Source organism: Hyperolius riggenbachi, chromosome 5 (assembly GCF_040937935.1).
Source record: "Hyperolius riggenbachi isolate aHypRig1 chromosome 5, aHypRig1.pri, whole genome shotgun sequence".
In the NCBI taxonomy this organism is placed as follows: domain Eukaryota; kingdom Metazoa; phylum Chordata; class Amphibia; order Anura; family Hyperoliidae; genus Hyperolius; species Hyperolius riggenbachi.
This window is the reverse complement of record NC_090650.1, coordinates 14890303-14905509: the sequence shown is the minus strand read 5'-3', so window position 1 is coordinate 14905509 and position 15207 is coordinate 14890303. Positions and strand designations below refer to the sequence as shown.

General features: G+C 46.8%; 1 protein-coding gene across 1 annotated transcript in view; it reads left to right on the top strand.

Annotated features, from left to right (window-relative positions):
* The window catches only part of CRPPA (CDP-L-ribitol pyrophosphorylase A), a 230201-nt gene that overhangs the window by 97317 nt on the left and 117677 nt on the right, over positions 1-15207 (top strand). The window contains exons 7-8 of the mRNA XM_068235105.1: positions 8627-8719; positions 11630-11722. Coding sequence (XP_068091206.1) covers positions 8627-8719; positions 11630-11722 — 186 coding nt within the window. The remainder of the gene's footprint in view (positions 1-8626; positions 8720-11629; positions 11723-15207) is intronic.

Genomic DNA, 15207 nt, shown 5'->3' with positions numbered 1-15207 from the left:
CTGCTGCAGATTTTGGATTGCGGATGCGTTTCTGCCTCAATGTTAAGTATAGGAAAAACGCAAACCGCTCTGAAAAACGGCACTTCAGAGCGGTTTGCCAGGCGTTTTTTGTTACAGTAGCTGTTCAGTAACAGCTTTACTGTAACAATATATGAAATCTACTACACCAAAAACGCTTCACAAAACCGCAAAATGCTAGGTGAAACGCTGCAGAAAAAGAAGAAAAAGAGTTTCAAAATCTGCTAGCATTTTGCGGATCTGCTAGCGGTTATTGGTGTGCACTAGGCCTACCTTCTGTTTTAAGAAGGCACGCTTTTATTTTTTGAATAAAGTAATGGATTTTGCTTTTTATAGCACACCCTGCTGTCCGACAGAACTTTTAAATAACGTAATGATATTTAGTGTTCGTTAGGGAAAAAATGTTTGTGACGTATATCAGTGCTGAACAAATAGTTTTGCAAATCGAACGGGGAAACTCTGCCATAGGAAGTAATAGCGCCCCCGGCTGATGGGAATCGTCTGCTTACCCACAGACCCGGAAGTGCCGCCGCGTGTCTGGCAGACGCATACGGCACAAGTGGAAACGGGCCCTGAAAGTGATCTTTGCATTCCAGTTTGATAACAGGTGTAATGGTGTAAAAGGGTTGTGAGAGCAAATAAAGATTTTATTTTCATGAAGAATTGTTTTGGTGCCTTCTTTAAAGAGAATCTGTAACGTCAAAACATCCCCTGGGGGGTACTCGCCTCGGGTGGGGGAAGCCTTAGGATCCTAATGAGGCTTCCCACGCCGTCCTCCGTCCCTCAGGGGTCTCGCTGCAGCCCTCCGTACAGCGGTGACGTCAATATTTACCTTCCCGTCTCCTGCGCAGGCGCTCTGACGGCTGTCGGCTCCGAAGTAGGCGGAAATACCCGATCGCCGTCGGGTCTGCTGTACTGCGCAGGCGCAAGTTTCCGGCGCCTGCGCAGTAGAGCGGACCCGACTGAGATCGGGTATTTCCGTCTACTTCGGAGCCGAAAGCAGCCACAGCGCCCCCGCTGGAGCCAGCAAAGGTAAATATTGAATTGACAGTCGGGTCTGTCGCCGGCTGTTCGGAGGGCTGCAGCGAGACCCCCGTGGGACAGAGGACGGCGTGGGAAGCCTCATTAGGATCCGGAGGCTTCCCCCACCCGAGGTGAGTACCCCCCAGGGGATGTTTTTGATGTTGCAGAGTCTCTTTAAAGTTTGGGCTGCACAGTGATGACCCTGTAGGGGGCGTTCCATGCATGTGTGTTGCGTCACTGTGTGCTGCATTGCACATTCCTGTGTATGTTATCCGCATAAGGGATATGCAATGACCACCGCTATGGCAGGAGTGGATTTCTGGACAGACCACACAGGTCTGGGCATAGAGCAGCTGCTGTCCAAGAGGGTGGCTGGACATCAAAGAGAAGGTTGCTGCATGTGGAAGAGGGGGTTTTACGTACAATGGGAGGGGGCTGCTGTACATGGATGATACAGATGGAAGAGGGGTGGCACATGGCATGGGAGGGGCTGCTGTACATGGATGTTACACATGGAAGAGAAGACTGCACATAGAATGGGAGGGAGCTGCTGTACATGGGTGTTACACATGGAATGGGAGGGGCTGCTGTACATGGATGATACACATGGAAGAGGGGGCTGCACATGGCATGGGAGGGGCTGCTGTACATGGATGATACACATGGAAGAGGGGGCTGCACATGGAATGGGAGGGGCTGCTGTACATGGATGATACACATGGAAGAGGGGGCTGCACATGGCATGGGAGGGGCTGCTGTACATGGAAATGGAAAGATGATTTTTTTAAGACCACAAGACATTTGTGATTCAGGTCGTGTGTTGAATGAAGGTAATCACGGTAGTTTTGATTGTTGTCTTTTTGTAACGTTTGTAAGCTGCGGTATTATTGTGGATAAGCATAACAGCTGCTCCTTTGTCTTGGGGTCCCGGGAGGGGGCCGCTATCCCACCTAATACAATAAAGCAATCAGCACTAATTGTTCCTCAAACTCTGGCTAAATATGATCTGTAAATATGCGCTGAACACCCAGCAGCCCTTTCCGTGCGCGGCCGGGAGATTAGCTCTGTGAATGGGGGTCATGCATCATTGGCGCTGAAACGATGCGACGGTAAATAACCAGAAACAATAGAGGGCAAACAATGGCAGCCACAGTTTACAATGAGCTTTTCTAAACATCCCTTGTATAGTTTTGTAATGTTTTGGTGCCCTATTTTAATTTTATCACAGGTGGTGACATCTTTAGTCCTGTCAGGTGCTGCAGATCTGCGGAGTTTTTGGTTATTGAGTGTTCCAATGCCAGTGCAGAACATTCCGCACAGCTAAACAGCCTAGGTTAAGCATCGCTTGGAGGGCGGATGAGTTTTGAAGTTTGGTTGTCTCCTTACATATGATTTCGGTTAGAGGTCTGGTGATGGGAATCCTTAGTGGACGTAGAGGAGTGATGACCCCAGTTGAGCAGTAAATCTCACCGCCGGACTCCCCGCCTGCCTCTTTACACTCACCTAAAGGGTTATTAGGAACACCATACTAATACGGTGTTTCACCCCCTTTCGCCTTCAGAACTGCCTTAACCTCCCTGGCGTTCTGATTCCCGCGGCAGTTTTTTGCACATTTTTAAAAAAAATTTATCATGTAGCTAGCCTAACGCTAGCTACATGATTCCCCCCTCCCTGCGGCGTCCCTCCCACCCCTCCGATCCCCGCCGGCGCAATCACCCGTCCGGAAATCCCATTCTGAACGGGATTTCCAGGAGGGCTTCCCCCGTCGCCATGACGACGCACGTCGTGACGTCACCGGGAGACCCGATCCACCCCTCAGCGCTGCCTCGCACTTATTGGCCAGGCAGCGCACGGGGTCTCGCCTGGGGGGGCCCTGTATCGCGGCATGTAGCGGCGGATCGGCGGTGGGCGGCGGCGATCAGACACAACACGCAGCAAGCAAAGTGCTTACTGCGTGTTTTAAAAAAAAAAACTATTCAAATCGGCCCAGCGGGGCCTGAGCAGTGCTCTCCGGCGTCTCTGGACGAGCCTAGCTCGTCCAGAACGCCAGGGAGGTTAATTCTACGTGCCATTGTTTCAACAATGTGCTGAAAGCATTCTTTAGAAATGTTGGCCCATATTGATAGGATAGCATCTTGCAGTTGGTGGAGATTTGTGGGATGCACATCCAGGGCACGAAGCTCCCGTTCCATCACATCCCAACGATGCTCTATTGGCTTGAGATCTGGTGACTGTGGGGGCCATTTTAGTACAGTGGACTCATTGTCATGTTCAAGAAACCAATTTGAAATGATTCGAGCTTTGTGACAGGGTGCATTATCCTGCTGAAAGAATCATCAGAGGATGGGTACATGGTGGTCATGCGGATCAGTTCATTTTGGCGCGTGGCTCTGAGAGCCGAGCGCCGAAGCTGGGCGCCCCATAGCAGCAATGCTATGCTATGCGAGGCGAGTAGTAGTAATTCTGGGCTTTGGCGGCTGGCAGACCCCGAGTTACATCTCCCGCCGAGTTGCGACAACTCGGAGGGGGAATAGTATTTAACGCCGCCTCGGAGTTTAGGTGCAGCGGTGAGAGCCGTCATTCAATTCTCCCCACGCCGAACTGAGCGGCGCTGAGTTAATATGTACTCGTGGGCATGAAGGAATGGACATGGTCAGAAACAAAGCTCAGGTAGCCCGTGGCATTTCAACGATGCCCAATTGGCACTAAGGGGCCTAAAGTGTGCCAAGAAAACATCCCCCACACCATTACACCACCACACCCAGTCTGCACAGTGGTAACATGATGGATCCATGTTCTCATTCTGTTTACGCCAAATTTTGACTACCGAGACTCATCAGACCAGGCAACATTTTTCCAGTCTTCAACTGTCCAATTTTGGTGAGCTCGTGCAAATTGTAGCCTCTTTTTCCTATTTGTAGTGGAGATGAGTGGTGCCCAGTGGGGTCTTCTGCTATTGTAGCCCATCCGCCTCATGGTTGTGCGTGTTGTGGCTTCACAAATGCTTTGCTGCATACCTCGGTTGTATCAAATGGTTATTTCAGTCATCTTTGCTCTTCTATCAGCTTGAATCAGTTGGCCCATTCCAAACCTAGGATTTTCAAAGGAGGGATTCCTGAAAGGTCTCCCTCAGCTGCACACAATACAGTATAATATGATAGGGCATCATGCTGGGTACACATAATGCAATTTCATGTCCAACTGACAGGATTTGACAATTATTTCCGAAATGTCCGATATGCTCCCAATTGATAACGGGAGAAGGGGAAAGTGACGCATTCACACAGCAGGGCACAGGGCTGTGGTCATACCTGACTCTAAGTTCCCCAGAGCTGCTCCATGCACTATACACACGCTACTGCTCCATGCTCTGTACACACGCTGCTGCTCCATGCTCTCTACACACGCTACTGCTCCATGCTCTGTACACACGCTGCTGCTCCATGCTCTGCACACACGCTGCTGCTCCTTGCTCTGTACACACGCTGCTGCTCCATGCTCTGCACACACGCTGCTGCTCCATGCTCTGCACACACGCTGCTGCTCCATGCTCTGCACACACGCTGCTGCTCCATGCTCTGCACACACGCTGCTGCTCCATGCTCTGCACACACGCTGCTGCTCCATGCTCTGCACACACGCTGCTCCTCCATGCTCAATACACACACTGCTGCTCCATGCTCTGTACACACGCTGCTGCTCCATGCTCTGCACACACGCTGCTGCTCCATGCTCTGCACACACGCTGCTGCTCCATGCTCTGCACACATGCTGCTGCTCCATGCTCTGTACACACGCTGCTGCTCCATGCTCTGCACACACGCTGTTGCTCCATGCTCTGCACACGCTGCTGCTCCATGCTCTGTACACACGCTGCTGCTCCATGCTCTGCACACACGCTGCTGCTCCATGCTCTGTACACACGCTGCTGCTCCATGCTCTGCACACACGCTGCTGCTCCATGCTCTGTACACACGCTGCTGCTCCATGCTCTGTACACACACTGCTGCTCCATGCTCTGCACACACGCTGCTGCTCCATGCTCTGCACACACGCTGCTGCTCCATGCTCTGTACACACGCTGCTGCTCCATGCTCTATACACACGCTGCTGCTCTATGCTCTGCACACACGCTGCTGCTCCATGCTCTGCACATACGCTGCTGCTCTATGCTCTGTACACACACTGCTGCTCTATGCTCTGTACACACACTGCTGCTCCATGCTCTGTACACATGCTGCTGCTCCATGCTCTGTACACATGCTGCTGCTCCATGCTCTATACACACGCTGCTGCTCTATGCTCTGTACACACGCTGCTGCTCCATGCTCTGTACACACGCTGCTGCTCCATGCTCTGTACACACGCTGCTGCTCCATGCTCTGTACACACGCTGCTGCTCCATGCTCTGCACACAGGCTGCTGCTCCATGCTCTGTACATACACTGCTGCTCCATGCTCTGTACATACACTGCTGCTCCATGCTCTGCACACAGGCTGCTGCTCCATGCTCTGTACACACGCTGCTGCTCCATGCTCTGTACACACGCTGCTGCTCCATGCTCTGCACACACGCTGCTGCTCCATGCTCTGTACACACACTGCTGCTACATCCAAAGTAAACTGTAGCAGGGAAACAAAGGGAGCAGTGCTGTGAGCTGCAGGATACCTGCAGATATTGGTGTCTCAACTTGTGCCTGTTCCCAGACCCTACACCGGCCCCGATCTGAGGGGGGGGGGGGGGTTCTGGGCAGCTGTAATCCCCCCCTGCGTTTGCCTATGCATTCTCCTCTGACCTCTAGCATCAACAAGGCATTTTTGCCCACAGGACTGCCGCATACTGGATATTTTTCCCTTTTCACACCATTCTTTGTAAACCCTAGAAATGGTTGTGTGTGAAAATCCCAGTAACTGAGCAGATTGTGAAATACTCAGACCGGCCCATCTGGCACCAACAACCATGCCACGCTCAAAATTGCTTAAAGATAATCTGTATTGTTAAAATCGCACAAAAGTAAACATACCAGTGCGTTAGGGGACATCTCCTATTACCCTCTGTCACAATTTTGCTGCTCCCCGCCGCATTAAAAGTGGTTAAAAACAGTTTTAAAAAGTTTGTTTATAAACAAACAAAATGGTCACCAAAACAGGAAGTAGGTTGATGTACAGTATGTCCACACATAGAAAATACATCCATACATAAGCAGGCTGTATACAGCATTCCTTTTTAATCTCAAGAGATCATTTGTGTGTTTCTTTCCCCCTGCAGCTATCTTCCACTGAAGTGTCAGGCTGTTTCTTCCTGCAGAGTGCAGACAGCACTGCCTGTATGTAATTCCTCAGTATGTGAAAGCCCAGCCAGCTCAGAGGAGGATTTATCCAGCTTGTAAAAGATAATAGAGCAGAGAGAAGCTGCACTAATCTAAATAACACACAGGCAGTGTGCAGAGAGGGGCCTGGAGGGGGGAGATGCATCACAGAACCACAACACTGAAGAACTTGGCAGCCTTCCAGACACAGGCCGACAAGTCTGACAAGAGAAAGATAAGTTGATTTATTACAGAGATGGTGATAGTAGAACGCGCTGCAGTAAGCCAGAGGACATTCGAATAGATTTTGGAACTTGTAGGATGGAAGAAAACCGAATGAAATTTTTGTTACGGAGTCTCTTTAAATCACCTTTCTTTCTCATTCTGACATTCAGTTTGGAGTTCAGAAGATTGTCTTGACCAGGACCACACCCTAAGGGCCTGTTCAGACTGTCAGCGTATGAAGAACGCGTATAAAATAAAAGAAACGCAAGTTGAAAAACGCATGCGTTATTCTTGCGTTCTAATGCGTTTTCTATTGCGTTTTGCACACACACGTGACCCAGGGGGAAAAAAAGAATTATGGGAACCGCAGAGGGAAACGTACGCTAAAAACGCAATAGTACGCGTTTTTGATACGCGTCCATAGACTTTCATTGCGTCCGTTTCTATGCGTGACAGCAATGCTGATAAGAAACGTATGCGTCTGATACGCATACATGTGAACTAGCCCATTCAAAAGCATTAGGAGCCGTTTCTATGCGTTTTTGGTACCCGTACGCGTTCCCTGAAAACGGCTAGGAACGCGCATAGTCTGAACAGGCCCTAAATGCATTAAAGCAATGGCCATGTGATTGGTTGAGTAGATAATTGCATTAATGAGAATTTGAACAGGTGTTCCTAATAATCCTTTAGGTGAGTGTATATCATATCCCGTATCGCCAGCAGATGTAAGCCGAGGATGCAGCAAGTGATCAGTGACCTGATTGGTGTCAACGGGGTCTTCATTCCACTTTAGAAGCTCCTTAACCTTTAAAAATACTGCAGACATCTTTACTGTGTAGTTAAAACTACGCCGCACTTGTGGCTGCCTAAGTGTGATGTGATGTAGTTTAAACCAGTGACGGCTTCAGCTTCACATTTTTGGGGGGCAAAAAGGGGGCACGATGGTATCCTTGGGGGGGTCCATTTGGGTGATCAAAATCGATGGTTGTATGGCGCATACACACGCTCAACAAAAGTCTTTTAGGGCCCATTCACACTAGAGTGTTTTGCCGGCCGCAATAAAACCCTATTGGCCCGTTCTCACTTGGGTGATTTGCGTTGATCGCCGGCGATCACGTTTCAGTGCTATAGAAGCGCTAAATGCGATCGCAGAAAAATCGCTGCAGTGTCCAGTGATTTTTACCGTGTTACATCGTGGTAAAATCACTCCCGCAAGTTTAGCGCTTTTAAGTGTGAATGGGCCCTTTTAGAGAGTCTGAAGCGTCAAATAAAAAAAACAGTTTTTACTTCACAGTCTTCTTTACCATTAATGCCATACCTGAAACGCCGCATCCCCGTGGCTGAACTCTCCATTAATACCCTCGAAATCCCCGGGGGGAAGATTTGGGTCTCCTTCCGGGTAGAGGCAGAGCTTAGCGCAGTAGCTCTGCCTCTACTCGCGTCAATCTGCGCAGATCTCCACCTTCCCCGCTCCTCTCAGTGTTCTTTCACTGAGAGGGGCGGGGAGAGGCGGCGATCAGCGCAGATTGATTGGACTGGAGGCAGAGCTACTGCTCAAAGCTCTGCCTCCCCCGGGCAGCAAAATCCACTACTTGGAAAGTCGTTGATTTTTTTCCCGGGGATTTCGGGGGTTTTAATTGAGCGTTCAGCTGTGGGGATGTGGCGTTTCAGGTATGGCATTACTTCTAAAGAGGACCGTAAAGTAAAAACGGTTTTTTTTTGGACGCTTCAGTGTCTCTTTAACTGCACGATTATCAAACAACTTGAAGAAGTTGGACAACTTTTGTCAAGTAAAAGTGCAAAAAACAAGGCGTTATCACTGAAAAGAGGCGACCAACCACTGATGAGACTCAGCATAAGTCAATCCAACTGTCTCTTGGTCTATCTGCCCATACATGGCCTGATGTATGGGCATCTTTAGTGACTTTAGTTTGCTAGCGCAGCTTCAGCTTTCCAGGCAGACAGAGAGTTGAATTCTCCCCTCGTCCCCATTTGCGATGTCGTTTTGCGATTTTGGAATAAACTTTCTTGTTTTTCTTTTTCCTCTTCAGCATGTGAAAGCAATTTCCTCATCGATGTGCAGAACTTCTCACGAGCTGTACAGCGTGCTGCAGAGCGAGTGCTATAATTTCATCTGCATCAATGTAAGTGGGAGAGATGTCTGCTTTCATCCTTCTAGCGATATGTACATCATTCTGACACTTTGTGTTATTAGTGTAATCAATGCCGTAATTAATGTTATTATTTTTGTCACGCAGCCAGTGTTGAACTTACTCAGAAGTAAGTATTACAAGCGTGTGGCAATAGTTCAAATATTTAGTAAAAAAAAAAAAAAAAAAAAGCACTGCTTGGCGAAATGTAGGCTAGATGCGCTAATTTTTTTTTATTGTTTAAATCCAGCCATTTTGTTTAAAGTGAGATGAAACTCAATATTAAAGAGGAACTCCAGTGAAAATAATGTAGTAAAAAAGAGCTTCATTTTTACAATAATTATGTATAAATGATTTAGTCAGTGTTTGCCCGTTGTAAAATCTTTCCTCTCCCTGATTTACATTCTGACATTTATCACATGGTAACATTTTTATTGCTGGCAGGTGATGTCAGTGAAAGGAGATGCTGCTTGCTTTTTTTGCAGTTGGAAACAGCTGGAAACAGCTATTTCCCACAATGCAACGAGGTTCACAGACAGGAAACTGCCAGGACCATGGTCCTGACATCACCCTGTGGGAGGAGTTTCACCACAATATCAGCCATACAGAGCCCCCTGATGATCCGTTTGTGAAAAGGAATAGATTTCTCATTGGAAAGGGGGTATCAGCTACTGATTGGGATGAAGTTCAATTCTTGGTCACGATTTCTCTTTAGCTGAAAGTATAAAAGAAATGGAAATCATTCAAGAAATGACTTATTTAGCTTACCTGTCCTGGTGTGTTTAGTGTTCTCTGTCAGATTTAGGGGAAATGTGATATGAAAAAAACGAAAATGATATTTCTGCTGATTTCCATCTTTACTGTTTCTCTGTGATGCCAATAGAGACATCACTTCTGCCCTTTTTTTTATTTATTTATTTTTTATTCCAACCCAGATCAATATTATGTTCCCTCCCTACTCCCACAGCTTACTGTCCCTCCCTACTGCCACAGCAAACATCACCTAGACAACAGGCTGACATCATACTCTTAAAAGTGAGGACAGGATTCGGTTACCTTCTGGTCATAGGGCTTGATTCACAAAAGAGTGCTAACTGTTAGCACGGCCGTTTTCGCGTGAATTTTCGCATTGCGCGCGATCACGAATTTTCGCGTGAAACGATAACGTTTTTCGCGCACAAATGCAAATTTTTGCGCGAAAACGATATCGATTTCGCAGTAAAATTGGCATTTGTGCGCGAAAACGTTATCGTTTTGCGTGAAAATTCGCGATCGCGCGCAATGCGAAAATTCGCGCGAAAACGGCCGTGCTATCAGCACTCTTTTGTGAATCAAGCCCATAGTGTCCTTATCTTATCTGAAATAGGAAGCTTTTTGTTGTATGCATGCTGAGATGAGCTTGTCACTTAAGCTAAAAGAAAAAAAAACCTTCCCACTACTGTTGACTTACATTATTTGCAGAATGTGCATCGCAGCAGTGCAGTGTGATTTAAAAATGCACCAAAATTACAAAACACACAAAAGATAAGAAAAACACAGGTCAAAGGCAATGCCATTGAAGTACATTAGATGTGCAACGAATGCAAAATCGTAGTTCTGCAAGACGCATGCCAGTTCTTATAAATGCGATTGACCCCTACAAGTGTAACCGTCAGTGACAGAAAATGCCCTGTCAGTGTAGCGAATCTGCTTATAGCAGCTCTATGCGCTGGTTTAGAAAAATCACACAATCAAGTCTTTTAGTGGTAAAATAAAAAAATTAAAAAAAAAGATATTTTGGCTTAAAGGGAACCTTAACTGAACGCATGGCGGCCAGCCGACTGGTGAGTTGTCAAAAACGAAACTAAGTGACAGCGGGGGACCGGAGGATTCCAGAGCGGCTCCGAGGGCACAGGACTGCTGCAGGGGGCTGGTAATAGCCCCAGGTAAGTAAAACTCTTTACCCCCCGTTCAGTTAAGGTTCCCTTTAAAGTGACTTAAAGGGAAGATCCACGGAGTTGTTTAAAAAAAATAAAAATACTAATCCACTTACCTGGGGCTTCCTCCAGCCTGTGGCAGGCAGGACGTGCTCTCGACGCTGCTCCGCAGGCTCCCCGTCTTCTCCGGTGGCTCACCCGACCTTGCCAGACCGGCTTCCTGGTCGGGCTTCTCCTTGCGCTCCAACGTGCGTCTCACGCGGTCGCGCTGACGTGATCGGACATCCTACGGACTGTACTGCGCAGACGCTGAACTACTGCGCCTGCGCAGTACAGCCTAGAGGACGTCCGATGACGTCAGCGCGACCGCGTGAGACGCACGTTGGAGCGCAGGGAGAAGCCCGACCAGAAAGCCGGTCTGGCAAGGTCGGGTGAGCCACCGGAGAAAACTGGGAGCCTCCGGAGCAGCGTCGAGAGCACGTCCTGCCTGCCACAGGCTGGAGGAATCCCCAGGTAAGTGGATTAGTATTTTTATAACTCCGTGAACTCTTCCTTTAAATGCACTGTTTACTAAACATGTATTTATTGTAAACATTTTTGAACCTATTTATGTATGCGTAGATCGTGCCTTAAAGGGAAGCCGAGGTGAGAGGGATATGGAGGCTGCCATATTTTTTTCCTTTTAAATAATGCACATTGCCTGGCTGTCCTGCTAATCCGCTGCCTCTAATACTTTAAGCCATAGACCCTGAACAAGCATGCAGATTAGATTTCTATGACAAATCTGACAAGTTTAGCCGCATGCTTGTTTCCGGTGTGTGATTTAGACCCTACTGACCAGAAAGATCAGCAGGACTGCCACGCAACTGGTATTGTTTAAAAGGAAGTAAATATGTCAGTTTCCATATATCTCACACCTCAAGTTCCTTTTAAAATCCAAGAAACAACCTTTTTTTTTTTTGTCAAATTAGTTGACTTTTTCTTCAAGGTTAAAGAATCGGATTTTGAGGAAACGTGTAAGCTGACTGAAGTCCTCCAGAACTGCAGTGTTTGCCCCGCCTACCCATCTGTCATCGTGTCGGTGAGTACTCCAGCCTCAATATGTGATGCGTCACTGTACGGCAGGGAGGCGGAGCTCTGCATCCATTACACTCTTGAACACGGTAATGCCTTGCTTTCTAGTTGTGCTGCTTGCTTTGCAGGGGGCCCTCGATCTGTATGGCCACCTGCGCTGCACCGCATTTATAATGCATGAAATCACACTGTGAACGCACAGAAATGCACTCAACCATGCTATGCGAGTCCGTCCGATTGCAGCTTTGATTGAGTTTTGCCGGGAATCGATCAAATTTTTGATGCAGCTTGTTGCGTTACAGATAACTGTAACCGTATAATCATAGTTATGAAATCTGCAGTTGAAAATTGATATGTGTATGGCCGGCTTTAGAGGTAAGGATCAGCAGGACTGCCAGGCTACGTGCATCCTTTGAAGGGAAATAAAGATGGTAGTGTGAGAAAATGCGGAAAAGCCGCCGCGTGTGCTCAGAACAAGGCGGCTGATTCCGCATCCAACACGGCGGTTTGCACGCGTAGGCCTACATCTGCCAGTATGGCTGAACGCGGAGAAACCGCCGCATGCCCTGATAGCGGTGCGGCTGGTTCCGCGTCCAGCGTGGCGGGTGGTACGCAAGACATGTCTGGTGTGGCTGGGACTGATAGTCTACACAGGTTCAGAAGGACGCGCGCGCGCGCTGAGAGGCAGAACTTTTATGACAGTCAGAAGGGAGTCAGCTGACCAAGCCGGTCAGCTGACGATTCAACCAGTTCCCATTGGTCCAGCACCTAGGGGAGGCGCTGGAGAGCGCTGGGCTATATATACTGGGTGCTGGTCATTCGCTGGTTGTCTGCCGTTGCGATCACTACGTGGTAGCACTCAGACCTTATTGTCAGAATCTGTGTTATCATTCTGTTATACTTCAGACTAGTTCCAGGGTGTTGATGATCAAGGATCTCACGCCCAAGATTAGGGACTTGTGTTACCATTCAGTTATACTTCAGACTAGTTCCAGGGTGTTGATGATCAAGGACCTCACACCCAAGATTAGGGACTTGTGTTACCATTCAGTTATACTTCAGACTAGTTCCAGGGTGTTGATGATCAAGGACCTCACACCCAAGATTAGGGACTTGTGTTACCATTCAGTTATACTTCAGACTAGTTCCAGGGTGTTGATGATCAAGGACCTCACACCCAAGATTAGGGATTTGTGTTACCATTCTGTTATACTTCAGACTAGTTCCAGGGTGTTGATGATCACGGACCTCACACCCAAGACTAGGGACTTGTATTATCATTCTGTTATATGTCAGACTAGTTCCAGGGTGTTGATGATCACGGAGCTCACACCCAAAGACTAGGGACTTGTATTATCATTCTGTTATATGTCAGACTAGTTCCAGGGTGTTGATGATCACGGAGCTCACACCCAAAGACTAGGCATTGTTTATTATCTGTTATGACTTACTGTTTTCATGACCACTCTTCTGTTCACTGATTTGGTACTTCGCTATATCTGATACTCTGTTGCCAAACCCTGCGTGCCTTAGGATTACCAAATCAGCCTCCTGTCTTTGTACTTTGTATGTCCGTGTGTTGCCGACCTGGCTTGCCCAACCTTGAGAACTATCTCCTCAGTTAAGAGATAGGTCACAGATCAGTCAGTGACATCCTTCTATTGGTGTCACTCTCGCTCTGGTCCTTCCCTCTCCCAGTCTGACTCCTCCCCACGGGAGATTCTCAGGCTGCTGAAAGGTACTTACTCCAGCAGTATTCCTTACTGCCTTGTACCTGTCCTCCTGGTATTGTTCTCAAAGTATTACTGTTGCACCAAACACTCATATCCCTCAGGTGTCCAGAGGTTAGTAATATATCTGATTATCGGTGATACTGCAGATCATCAATAATCAGGTATATATCTGTATTTTTGGTGATACTGCAGATCACCAATAATCAGATCCTCTCTGTGTTACACCGATCGTTACAGGTAGCCTCCATATCTCGTTCACTTCAATTGTCTTTTTACTGAAAACTTGAAAAAAAACTGGTGAAGTAAATGATTGTATTTATCCTCCTATTCCTAAAAATGACTTTTTAAAATATCCAATGGGTTTATTTTATATTTAAACATTTACAAAGTAGATTGAATGTTTTATTGTCTCTAATCAGTGGCAGCCTATTAAAGGGAACCAGAGATGAAGCACCCTCATGTATTTTACCATATATATCAGTGGGAACATTAGAGAAAACACCTACCCTGCTCTCTGTTTCATTCTGCACTGCTCACCCTGCTTGTTACCAGCCCTGATAAATACCCCAACTGAGCATTCAGTCTGGCTTTGCTCAGGAATCATTATAGCTGAGTCGTTATAGCAGAGCCAGAAGGGGGCAGGCTTGGGCTTGAAAAGAGAATCAGAGAAGACAGACTCAGCTATAATGATTCCTGAGCAAAGCCAGACTGATTGCTCAGTCTGGGATTTTATCAGGCTGATAACAAGCAGGCTGAGCAGTTAAGGATAAAACAGAGCAGGGTAGGTGTTTTCTCTAATGTTCCCACTGAACATGGTAAAATACATGAGGGTGCTTCGTCTATGGTTCACTTTTAGTGTCCCATTGAACTTTTGACCTTTTTCTATCTCCCCCCTGCCCTCAGAAGTTGTATTCTGCCATGACAACTTACATAGTTACATAGTGATATGTGTTACATATGATTTGCTTATCAGTGAGGTTAACTGTATTCCTGACAAGAGATTTATTAACTCTTTCAAGCAGCAAGATAAAACAAGTAAAACAGCCTGGTTATTCATGTTTTGTACCGTACATACGGTACACCTTCTTATCTCATCATGTCACATATCGCCTTGGATACACTTTATTAAAGGATCTCTGTCACCAAAGTCTTAAAATGTTAAATATATGTAAACATACAATTAAGAAGTATGTTTCTTCCAGAGTAAAATGAGCCATAAATTACTTTTCTTCTATGTTGCTGTCACTTACAGTAGGTAGTAGAAATCTGACATTAACGACAGGTTTTGGACTAGCCCATCTCCTCATGGGGGGTTCACATGGATTTCTTTACTTTTAAAATGCACTTAATGAATGGCAGTTCCTACGCCCAACTGCCAAAAAAAGTGTACGGTGAGCAGGGAGGCTGGTGAGCATCTTTGTATAAATCTTTTTCAGGGAATGCCGAAAGCTTGTTTATTCTTATTCATTTGTAGTTAGCCAATAAATGGTATCATCCTGATTTAAAACTTCTTGCTTTCAGGGAATGATGGAGTAGTCCAAAACCTATCGGTAATGTCAGATTTCTACTACCTACTGTAAGTGACAGCAACATAGGAGAAAAGTAATTTTTGGCTCATTTTACTCAGGAAGAAATGTACTTCTTACTTGTATGCGTTTTAAATTTTAAGATTTTTGCGACAGTTCCTCTTTAACCACTTAAGTCTATCTGGAAGGATATATTATTATTATTATTATTTATTGTATTTATAAAGCGCCAA